This window comes from Parasteatoda tepidariorum, chromosome 10 (assembly GCF_982258835.1).
Source record: "Parasteatoda tepidariorum strain Cologne lab strain chromosome 10, Ptep-v5.0, whole genome shotgun sequence".
NCBI classification, from domain to species: domain Eukaryota; kingdom Metazoa; phylum Arthropoda; class Arachnida; order Araneae; family Theridiidae; genus Parasteatoda; species Parasteatoda tepidariorum.
In genome coordinates this window covers 83,054,497-83,067,683 of record NC_141764.1, presented here as the reverse complement: position 1 = coordinate 83,067,683, position 13,187 = coordinate 83,054,497, and the positions used below count along the sequence as shown (strand labels likewise).

Sequence of the window (13,187 nt, the reverse complement as noted above, 5' to 3'; positions counted from 1 at the left end):
ATTGTGTTACAAAAATTTCGTCTGAAGCAAAAACGTAAACAAATTATAGTCCACATGTGCAGGTGTCAATAAATGAAACACAGCTTATACCAGCTACCGACTTCGCGATAATCCAAGAGACAAATCAAAATCTAGTCTGATCTTACGATTCTTTTTGACGACGCAAACGCTTTATACAAATTACATCTTTGTTTAAACTAACTGATTTATAGAAATAATAAACAGAAAACAAGTAATTCGTATAAAAAGGAAATTTTTTTACGCTTCTATAGAGAATAGCGCTGAGAGTATAGAAATTGGTGTCCTTTACCTTGGAGCTTTTACCAAACACAAAAAAATCCCCTTTTCCTATTATTCCAATCTCGACTTTATTTTTTAAGAAACAACAAATTTAAATATTTGGTAAATCCTTGTATGCTTGGCGCGAACTTGAAACATGTTGCCAACGTTAACTGCTTGCTTCCGAATCGTTGCCAAAGTAGAAATAATGATTTTACGATTGTATATACCCACCTAATATACCCTATGCAATAAATTCTGGTATACCCACTGAATCTTGCCAAATCTATAGTTACAGATTGCAAACGGTATATTATTATATTATTATTATTGCTCTACCAAACATTACCAATGGTGTCAAATCCAATACGTAATTTATACTAGGATTAAGCCAAGCATTTCCCCTAGCTTTCTCTAAGAACATAAAATAAAAAATCTCGAAAATAAGCTGGTCGAAAATTTTTACCTAAACTGCCCTGCTCATCTTCTAAGTAATGGACGTCACACAATAATGAGGAATTTTATAACATAAAAACATACACCTTTTATTTCCAAATGTAAGCCCATCCATGAATAAGCTGAATAATACGTTTTTTATTTGGAAATCCACTCAAATTTCAAAATACGTATATAAGCAGAATAAACATATAGCCATGATACGGTTACACAATGAGTAAAGGAAATTTCAGACGTCGTATTTAGATCTTTTTAAAATTTTTGCTTCACAGCAACAATATGGAACATAAAATAATTTAGTCTATGAAGACCCCGGTAAAGATAAAGGCAACTGACATTCCGATGTCTGATCAGGAATTTGTGCAGATTTGAAATCAGAGACTTGAAAATATCCAAGATCCGTTAAAAAAACCTCGTGGAACAGAAAAGAAAGAAATTTGTTCTCCAGCGTCCTTAACAATGTGTAAACATACTCACCCATAACTATAACTTTAGAGTAGTTAGAACTAACAATCTTTTCTCTTGTGATAATATTTTCGGTATGACATCGGAAACTGAAGGTTGCATCTCTTTCTCTGACATCACGGAAATAAAGATTTCCATCATCCAGCATTCCATATTTACCTGGATGAAAATATAATCATTTATAACTGTAACTATAAAATTTTAATACTTCTTAATTTATTTTTAATTCTGCATATTTATAAATTATAGGTAGAACCATACAAACTGCTTAAAGATGCGAAAGAATCGTTAAACAACATAAAATATAATTATCCGCATAATCATCGAATATCCACATATTTTTTTAGACGACTATATTCATTTACCATACGATTCGGTGGTGGTGAAAACATATTTTCACAGTTATTTGTTATCTTGGTCGCGTAAAAAGAATAAAGTTGCGGAAAAAAAATAAAGCTGTAAAGTATCACCTAATAATTAAGATTTTACATAGAATCTTATAGTGCGTCTAATAACTTGGCCATGGGCTGCAATAACCTAATTTTAAACAAAACTGTATTTAATTGCAAACTTGTGAATTGTTATCTCAAATTGAATATTATATGGAAACTAAGAAAGACCTCAGGCAAAAAAAAGGAGTTTCGGAGAAATTTGAAAGAAAGACGTTTTAGAAACTTTTATCATTACTACACGAAAACTTTTATCATTAATACACGAGCTATTCAATAAATAGTTTATCGTTAAATAAATACATTCACAAATTATTTTATCATTAAAACGAATTCTCACCACTTCATTTTTTTTTATCATTAAACGGAACGCTTCAATAATTGGCTTATAGGGATGAAATAAGTATAGTGGTTTAAAAAACAAAGAATAATTATAAAGTAACATAGCTAACTTTATGAAGTTGTTAATTACAAAAGCAAAAAATTGCTCTAGACAACAAAAAATCGTAAAAAAATGAAATTCATTTAACAGAACAAAAATCTTACCATTTTTTTAAACTTGATATATAACATGTTTGTCATTTTAAAACAATTAAAAAGATGCTTAATCAGCCTATAGATACTTCCCTACAATAAACAACTAAGCAATTAGAAACTATTAAATTGAATTGGCGGAGAAAAAAATCATATCTTTTCTAATCGAATATTTAGAAGCACTAACGTTGACAAACAAATAAATAAATGGTATTCTCTGCTTTTAATTTTTCTCCAAATTGATTGAAACTCAGAAATGAAAAATGCCAAATCCCTGCTTAAACCGACTACACAGTTTAAACCGACCACACACTCTCCCACAATTCATAAATGAGCCGCAGTTATTTGAAAATGGAATAATTTCATTTGCAACTAAAAAATTGGCTCATATCTCTTAATTATTATTACAATTAATACGTTATGGCATTTTAAAGTTTAATCAAATTATAGTTATAAAAGTCCTATTCATTTTCATGTACTTTCATCAATATTTAATTATTTTTTTCAAAATTCAACCCTTAAATATCTCGATACAGGAAAAATGGACTTATTTCCTTTCAAAAATACGGACACGAGAAACGTAATTCCGGACTCGGTAGGTAAGTTAACATGATGGAAGAAGAATACCTTTTTTGTTTTAATGTGGTTGATGCAAATAAATAACTCCTCAGATGTCATTTAGTACATCAAATATAACTAAGGTACTTCAGGTACTTTAATTATGAGATTATTATCTTTATTACATCATGTTTTTAGTTTCTTAACGTTTCTAAGAGTCAGTTTCTTAGATTCTTGTCATTTTTGAATTGTTCAAATTTTTAGGATACGTTTTTTAGTAAAAACTATTGGACACTTGTCTTTTTTATTTTGGCGAGAAAGATATTTTTTCAAAGTTTTGGGGGTTCAGATTGGAGAACCTCTGGATGTTTGGAAAGAAACACATCTATTTACATGTGGTATTACTTTATGCAAAATGAGTGGACCACGTCACTGACCATTAATTTGTATTATACTACTTTCACACTAACTGAAAGTACATAGATATTTTTAGTGTACTCTTGTCTCGAAGGTCAAAGATCATTCAAAAATACTCAACCTAAGGCTATTTTCTTAGAATTTAACAGTCAAAATTTGATGATGTCAACAGTAAACTCCAAAAGTTTATTTTTTTGTCGAAACAACAACATATATGGGGAATGACTTGAAAATTGACCTTAAAATAGCAGGAAGCTGATGTTTTTTTAAACTTTCAGGATCATTACTGCCTTTGCCAAAACTGGACTAGTATGAAAATTGCTGGAAAAGCTTTAAGTACGACAATCAAAAATCAAGTCACAGATCTATGATTACTGATTCAACTTTATTTAATACGGCTGTAAAGTTTGAGCCTGATTAATTGAATGCAGGAATAGTTAGGAAAAGGCAGTGAATTGATTTAAAAAATAATGTGATACAAGCTCAATATGAATTTCTGAAGTCAAAACAATCCCCCAAGGTGAGAATTTATTGAGAGGGAGGGGCTCAGAGGGTCAAAACTGTTTAATCATGTTTCATGACGATACCCATGTCATTTATTAAGCTGCATTGAATGAAATCTCATCCAAATCATTATATCTAATGGTAAAGAAGTTATTTCAGTTTCAAATCGAACAAATTATGACTTATGCATTTTTATGCGTATGACATTGCTATCCAGGCAAGTGAGGTATTATTTCAATGCATTTTTAAGCAATCGATAAGAACAGTAATTCGCTAACAGCACACATGGCTTAAAAGTTATAAATAGTTTGGTGCAATAAAATACATAACTGTATTTTTCATACACAAATATTTTATGACTTTTTAACTGTTCGTGAACTGCAGAGATTAAAGAGCAAATCCTGATAACAACGTGTGGAGCATACAGCCCTGTCTGACTCTCAAAAAAAAACTGGAGCTTTAAAAAGTTTTAAAAAATAAAAATACGATGCAATAAAAAATAATAAACTTATAAACCTGGCCAGATTTGCCGGATGTTAAAAATAAATCTGACTCTTAAATTATTATTTAATTTGAAATACACATTTCAAAGAAGAAAGTTCAATAATTTGTGAAATAAAAATATTTCAGTGATATTTTGCTTTCGCTATCTGAATTAATACTTTTGTAATTATTGATATTTAACATGACAAAAAAATCAAACAAATATTGCTGTACTTACAGAGAATTACAGAGAATTGTGAAACGAAGTACTTAAACATGTCTGAAATTTCTTAAATTACTAAATATTTTGTGGATTCCTTATACGTTCTTTTCGAAATACACGGAATAAAACCACAAATGAGTGTTGTTGGATGAAAAATAATCCATGTGCTTATAAAACTATTAATTTTGCATGAACAATTTCCAGAATTTTTTAATATATTTATTGCAGTGCTTATATTCCCGTGTATGCAACTAATTTAATCTATTAGTCTTCAAAATAATCTCTTAGTAAAAAAGTGCTTCTGTCGCAAAGTTCATAATTTTTTTTCAAAATGATTTTCGAAGATTAATTAAAAACGTTTTTAAGCTTCCTTGCAACTTTTCAGTAAGATAGATGACATTTTAGAAAATATCTACGAAACCAACTAAATACTAACATGACTGCGTTTTTAACGAATTATGAAGTGTGTTGTGAGCAGTTGCATATGAGAAATTTGCATCAAAATCAAATCAATTAATAAATAGACGCCCCAATGATCATTAATTGCTAAATGAACTCACTGTTTTTGTCAGATATGGATGACGAAGAAAGTATGATGAGAAATTTAAAATGCAATGAATATCTACAAATAAAGTCTCCCAAAATGGATTGCTGATTAAAAACAAGTTTATTTTCATTTATCCTAACTTGGTGTACGGATGAAAAGTTGGCATAAACTGTAAAAGCCAATAAAAGAATATCAACCTTAATGTGTGAAACTGTATTGGAAAGAGAGAAGAGAGACAATGTGTTAAATATTATTTAAGAACAAACTTTATTCCCGAAAAAATGAATTTGGAAGTATCTGTGATTCGACTACTTCCCGTTTCCCCACAATTTACTATTGGTAGTTTTTCCAACACCTGCACAGAGAGTAAGCCTATTTTTTTCTTCTCTAGAAACATAGAGTAAGCCTCTTTTCATCTGTTTTATTTTGGATTTGAATAGCCAATCTGATTTTGAGCATACGATTATTAATGTTCAACTCCGTAGCATTGCTATTTCAAACCCAACCCAAAAGACTAAGAAACTCCTGAATCAAGCACTGGGACCTTTGTGGAGGAATTTTGTGGAGGAACTAGACCTCACTTGCGTTACATGGGGAGGAAAACCCCGAAAATTCCCAAGGTTAGTCTGATAAGTGGGGGATTTTTACTCATGATCTTTCTCCCACTGAGGAAATTTTACGTCAGCTCTGTGGTCGGTGCGAGGTGGAAGCAGAAATCTCATCAACCAGCCACTGTTGGGATTCGAACCTAGTTCACCTCCATTGGGAGGCAAATACTTTATCCCCTGAAGTCTTTTCTTGCGCTGCTGGCAAAAGAAAATTAATGAAAATATTAAAAAGTTTTGTTTATTTAAATAAAGGTCTCATTACCATCTCTGCTAACAAACGCCAATCCCGGAAACTGCTTTTGCAGGAATCACAACTTAGCAGAAAATGAAACAATGCTTGTTGAAATGAAGGAAAGGGCTACGATAGCAACTCGCAACTGTTATGATTAGTTTGGAAGTGTTTCCCGATCTCATATATTGCTGGCTAAAACAATGAATTTAAATTTACTGAGATTATTTTTTCCTTACATCGAAAAATAATGAACATAAATTATTTAGTTACTCCAAAATTTAGTCGAATTTAAAAAAGAAGTGAAATCATCTCTCGTATTTTAAGATATAAGAGTAGGCTGAAAGAAAAATAACTCTTGGGCGAACGATTTTCGTTGAACTGAATTGCGTTGTGGAGAAAAAAACTTCAACATTGACATAAAATAACCGAAAACTAATGAATCCATAAAATATATTTTAATGTCGAAACTTTTTATCGTGTCTCTATAAGCGAGAAAAATTTCATATTTTCTTTTAATAGTTTTCAAGCTGTAAGAGGGAGAGACTCGCTCGGTCGAAAATTTCTAAAACAGCAGTGGCGATGATAGTACCCTTTTTTTATTATTTTACTAGAGAAAAAAAAACAAGCGACTATACTACTTCTTCCAATATTTTCTAAAGATACAATCATGCTTATATATATATATATATGTATATATATATATATATATATATATATATATATATATATATATATATATATATATATATATATATATATATATATATATATATATATATATATATATATATATATATATATATATATATATATATATATATATATATATATATATATATAATATATATATATATAATATATATATATATATGTATGTATATGTGTATATATATGTATATGTGAATATATATATATATATATATATATATATATATATATATATATATATATAATATATATATATATAATATATATATATATATGTATGTATATGTGTATATATATGTATATGTGAATATATATATATATATATATATATATATATATATATATATATATATATATACATTTCCGTGAGATATCGTAATTTTGTAAACGAAAACTTAAAATAATACTTACCACTAATTACATCTGGCGTGATTAAAAATCCGTCAACTCTTTCCCACGCTGTAACTCTGATATATTCTTTGACATAGCTCGGTGGAGAGCATCGAAGAAGAGCCATGTTGCCCTTAAGAACATACTCATCGACCAAATAGATTTCATATCTTTGACTGATAACTGCAAAAGTAAAGTACATGCTTAATGCTAAATTATTTTCAACATACACAATCACAGTAAACACGTTTAGAAACATTTGTGCAGTCATAATTTGCTTAATTATCTAAGCAATATTAAAGCTACCCGACATCCTTACACAAGCTTAAATATCTGCCAAAAGTTTGAAGTACTTCTGAATTGCTTGCGCATTGGTCACACTCGCATAACTCATGAATCTTGTAAAATGAACCTACATCTGAATGTACCAAATTGTAAGGAACTCCTTACTATGACGCATATGGTCACCCCTTACTGGAAACCCATGGCTCAACTATAAAACTTAAGGGCAACGCCATTTCGGTGGATTCAATCCATCTTTGATTTCATTAATTAAAAATAAATTTCACTTCCTCACGTTTTTTCGTACCTCAAAAATGTTGGTTTCTATCCCTCAATTTTGTTTTCAACCAACAACCTAGTTGTAAAACGTAAATCTAGTTGTAGATGTGATATAGCGACAACTGGCTCTTGCGCCATTAACCCCAAACTAACTAATTTTATAATCTAAGACCACCTCAGATTGAGTTTTGTGAAAGGTGCTGTAAACGACTAAAGTATGAATTACAAATGTTTATAAGAATTTAACAAACACATCTCCAAAATATATACCTTAATTGGAAGAAAATACTTTTTTTTATAGTGATCATGCTCTAAACGAAAATTATACTTTAAGAACTTATAATAATAATTCCATATATTTGAAATCAATTTTCTAATAAACTAACACTTACAGTTATTTATTTTGTCTAATAGAATATGAGAATTAAGAGCAACATTTCAAAGAATCCTTAGGTTCTGGGTAAGAAAAGAGTCATTTATATTTCACCACGTAATATTTAATGAGCAATGAGTGGGTGTATTGATGACTAATGCGCCTACGATCTTTAATCATTCCATTCCTTCAATTATAAGGGGATATAGGCTCGGATTTCACACTATAGTAATATTTATGGCTTGCTATTTCTAGCTATGATTGCCAAATTGCATAAGCAACTAGGTTTATGTAATATAAGAATATGCAATTCATTTAGTGAAAGTATTATCATAATATTAAGTAAATAACTGCAAGAAACTGAAGTGGTAAGATATTAGACAAACCTGCAATACTGAACCTATCCTCACGATGTTTGGTGTATACATACGTTCGAAGATATATCGGAAATAACTGTCTTTACATAAAACTTCTCCTATCGAGTGGTTTGCCACATAGAAAAGAGCTTTCCATATTATCACATATCCATGTTTGAATTGGTTTTATATCATGTTTTAACTGTAAATTTTATTCCATTTTGTTCTTTATGTAATCTTTTACTTTTATGCCTTGCTTTTAACACGCACGATATGGGTGTTTTATTCACTTTTATGTATATATTGGTTTTACTCTTTTAATTATGATCTTTGTGATCTTACATGTGTTGGCTGGATTTAGAGTCATATTTTTAACTGTTAGTTCCTTGTGTTGTATTCTTTTTATACTTGTTGTTGATATAATTTCTGGTGTTTTATGTATGTTTTATGTATCTACTCTCGTATGCCCTTAAATAGATTCAAATAAAGATACAAATCAGTCGAGATACAAATTAACAATATTATCACATAGGCATTATCACATTTTATAATGTAATCGAATTATTAGCTTATAGACTTATTTAATAAAAAAATGACTTTAACTGGTGCCGTTTCGCTAATTATTTATCATTAGTTTCCTATGTTGGTTAGCATACACAAAATCAGCATTCAGGGTTGCATTACAATCAAGGTTAAAAAAATACGTCAAATATGTTTAGTAATAAGGTAAAACCACTAGAAAGGGCAACAATTAATAATAATAAAAATATAACAAAACTATTATATCTTTTTTATTTGCGTCTGTATATGTCTGTATATGTCGTGCATGATTTCGTAGTTTTGATCAAAACCGATTTAGTGATGGTTTACTTTATTTAACCCATACGGGTGTTCAGCTAGCTAATCTCCAAAATAATGAAAAAAATTCTATTTTCTGAAAAATCTGATTCAATCTAAAAAAATTTATAAATATTCACTAAAAGTTATTCTTTGTATGTAATTACTTTTGAAAAAACAAATGTTGTAATTGTGTGCAATAATTTTTCAATTCACTTAAAATGTTCACGATATATGTCGAAATGCTCAAAAAGAGAAATTAACACTAAGGGGTTCAAACTTAGGATCGCTCTCGTGAATAAACTATTAGGATCATATTTCCCAGAGTGTGGGTATCTCCCATATTTTGAGGGTCAGAAATCTGAATCCGACGAAAAAAGGTGTAAACTATTAGAATCATATTTCCCAGAGTGTGGGTATCTCCTATATTTCGAGGGTCAGAAATCTGAATCTGACGAAAAAAGGTGTAAACTATTAGGATCATATTTCCCAGAGTGTGGGTATCTCCCATTTTTCGAAGGTCAGAAATCTAAATCCAACGATAAAAAGTGTAAACTATTAGGATCATATTTCTCAGAGTGTGGGTATCTCCCATATTTTGAGGGTCAGAAATCTGAATCCGACGAAAAAAGGTGTAAACTATTAGAATCATATTTCCCAGAGTGTGGGTATCTCCCATATTTCGAGGGTCAGAAATCTGAATCTGACGAAAAAAGGTGTAAACTATTAGGATCATATTTCCCAGAGTGTGATGGGTATCTCCCATATTTCGAGGGTCAGAAATCTGAATCCGACGAAAAAAGGTAAGGTTATTCAGAGGAAATATGTTTTTGAGACTAGGTTTGTAACTTGACTCGCGCTGATCAATTTTTATATTTGAGGTCACCCCCTCGAATCATTACGATTGAGTCCTAGAACATTCGATCACTAGTATATAGTAGATAAAAGTAGTCCGCTGTTTTTTAATTTTTTCATTTTTTGCAAATTGTATGTAAGCATTTCAAAATATACAAGAGACTTATATTTTAAGTACTCATTTTTTAAAATTATTCTTTATTTTTAAATAAACAATTTTATTCGACGAAACTTATGATTATTTATTACCCTAGGAAGCTCTGCCCCCTGTTTGCACCACTTACCAACCACTTTTGTTGCTTCTCGTTCGTCATTGTTTTTTTACCCTTAAAAGTCGATAAAAAATATAACTTTATTTTAGGAAATATTTAATTATTATAATTTCAATCAAGAAAACTTTATCAATACGTTATTCGCAACGAATTGAAAGGGTACCTAAATTTGAAGAACAGCCAACTGTATTTGAAAAAAAATTAAACTTAGGGATACAGAAAGTGTTAACAGTATTTGTAAACAATACGTTATGGCAAATTTTATATCTGATAACAGTTTGCATTAGAACAGTTTTTATCTGCTTTTAGTTTTTTATTTTTAATAAGATTTTAATGTAAGAAATAATGTGTTAATATTTGCATTTGGTAACATCCATAATTTTTCTCGTATTTTTTCAGATATTCATTTTTCTTGTTACTGTTGATATCAAGTCAAGGGCAAGGTCTAGAAATTTGAAATTGTTACATATTTTTTTACAACAATGGATAAATAATTATCATTTGAAGAAACAAATGCAATGAAGCACTTGAAATTGGTGCAAACAAATTGGAGTTACGAAAAAATAACTCGCCGAAATTAATTTAAATTAGTTCTATCATCGTTTCGAACATTAAAATGTTGTTGCATTTCAGAAGGAAATAAATCAGCTAACATATTTTTTCTTAGCTTCCAGTTTAACAGTTAATAAATCTTGAACTAATAATCAGTTTGTATTTTTTTATTCATCGAACTCTTAGTACATTTTTCTACAAACCTCAGTAATTTCATGTTTTTAAGTCGTATAGTTTTTGTGAGACAAATTTAAATGTAGAGTAAAATAAAAATAGTAGGAAAATTTTTCCTTGAAATCACAAAGAAGCACTTGAATCACTAAAAAAACTATGAGGCACAAAAAAAGCACTGGAAATTGCTGTAATTTTCAAGGAAATTAGAATTTCTAAAAAAAAGCTCACGTATTAAGTTCCAAACAAAATATGCTTGTTTCAACATGTCTAATTTCAACTCTGTTGGTGCTTTCCTGTGACCAACAAGTTTAAGAGTTAATAATTTTCGAACGAACTATTTATCAAATATTTTTTTATCCCATCGTAATTTATATAAATTTTTCTACACAGCATTGTAATTTCAAGTTTCTGACTCTTACAAAGCATTTATGACGTTCTTGCAAAGCATTTATGATGAACATTTGAAATTCAAATACATAAATATTCATCATTTATATTTTTAGAAGATAAATCTGGAATAAGGAATGCGGTTTTCGCTCTTTTATAACTTTTATTCTAACTATTTAGAAAACAACTTAGTTTAAGACGAAATTCTAGAAACACCTATTCCATATTTTCTCATATCATTTTATTCGAATTTACCAACAGAGTATTTATATATGTAATATTTTCAGAGCGTTTTAGTTTCATTTCTTTAGAAACATCTTTATCAAAAATGCAAAGCATACTTTTGTTGCTGCGAGTTTTCTACGTGATAATAAGTTTTTTACAAGTTACATAATTTCTAAAAAAAAGCTCACGTATTAAGTTCCAAACAAAATATGCTTGTTTCAACATGTCTAATTTCAACTCTGTTGGTGCTTTCCTGTGACCAACAAGTTTAAGAGTTAATAATTTTCGAACGAACTATTTATCAAATATTTTTTTATCCCATCGTAATTTATATAAATTTTTCTACACAGCATTGTAATTTCAAGTTTCTGACTCTTACAAAGCATTTATGACGTTCTTGCAAAGCATTTATGATGAACATTTGAAATTCAAATACATAAATATTCATCATTTATATTTTTAGAAGATAAATCTGGAATAAGGAATGCGGTTTTCGCTCTTTTATAACTTTTATTCTAACTATTTAGAAAACAACTTAGTTTAAGACGAAATTCTAGAAACACCTATTCCATATTTTCTCATATCATTTTATTCGAATTTACCAACAGAGTATTTATATATGTAATATTTTCAGAGCGTTTTAGTTTCATTTCTTTAGAAACATCTTTATCAAAAATGCAAAGCATACTTTTGTTGCTGCGAGTTTTCTACGTGATAATAAGTTTTTTACAAGTTGCTTCTTGCCTTCTTCCTTATCTTTCAACATTTTTATAACTTTTCAAAGAAAAAAACTTCATATATTAGAGGCATTCGTCGCTGCGGTATTTTCTACTAATGCACTTTTAAATTTCCTTTAGATACAGAAAAACTTCTTTCATGTCTAAAAGTTACGAAAAGTGTAATTTTGCTATGATAAAATATTTTTCACGAACTATTAATTTAAAAAAAAAAGCTATCTGTAATATAATATTAAGGGAGTGCTGTGCAAAAAGGTATTTGTTTACTGAGTGTCGCAAGTTTTATGAAATGTCGCAGAGTAATTGAAAAGAACCGGATCATTGCAGATATTATTGGCATTCTGTAGTGTTTCAAGTTAAGAAAACTTCACTACTTTCTAATTTGTCAGATATTTTAAGGTTTATTACAATCAGTTTAAATTCTTTTAGGTTAATAAAAGAAGAACAAAGACCTACTTAGAAGGAATTTCCCAAGGTTTATAGCAATAAACCGTTAAAGAGCAGCAGTTTTTTAAGGGTTAGAATGTTCGCCACCCAAAGAGGTCACAGAAGTTCGAATCCGAACAGTGGCTGGTTGATACGAATGCTGCTTTTTTTTCCTTTCCTCCAAGCCCTGAGCATGTACCTAGGTTATGAAAACCCTTAACCATACAGCCCAGGACTTGGTCGCTGGTCTAGCTCCACTCCAGCCTAAATAACATAATATTTAAAAAAAAAGAACAGAATTTACTGAAAGTGTGGAATTTAAGAAGAAATAAGACAAAAAAACATTATACATGTGAAATGGGAAGTTATTAAAATTTCAATAGATAGTCATTATCCGCTAAGAAGTTCATTACTGTTATTAATCTTTTGTTTAAAGTATTGTTTGTAATATAAGTTTTCTGCCAAATTTCTAAATTTGTTGGGCTAGGTTGACGACTATGCCAGGAGACAGTGTAGGTACAACTAGTGAGATAATGTTCAGACGAACCTTGTTGGCCGCAGGTGCAAAGATCAGTATCT

The 13,187-nt window shown here is 29.6% G+C and overlaps 1 protein-coding gene across 1 annotated transcript in view; it reads right to left on the bottom strand.

The window, feature by feature from the left end:
• Nucleotides 1-13,187, bottom strand: part of LOC107442922 (cell adhesion molecule Dscam1) — a 170,807-nt gene that overhangs the window by 123,605 nt on the left and 34,015 nt on the right. Inside the window, exons 3-4 of the mRNA XM_043040966.3 lie at nucleotides 6,875-7,036; nucleotides 1,213-1,359 (exon numbers count right to left, since the gene is read on the bottom strand). Coding sequence (XP_042896900.2) covers nucleotides 1,213-1,359; nucleotides 6,875-7,036 — 309 coding nt within the window. The remainder of the gene's footprint in view (nucleotides 1-1,212; nucleotides 1,360-6,874; nucleotides 7,037-13,187) is intronic.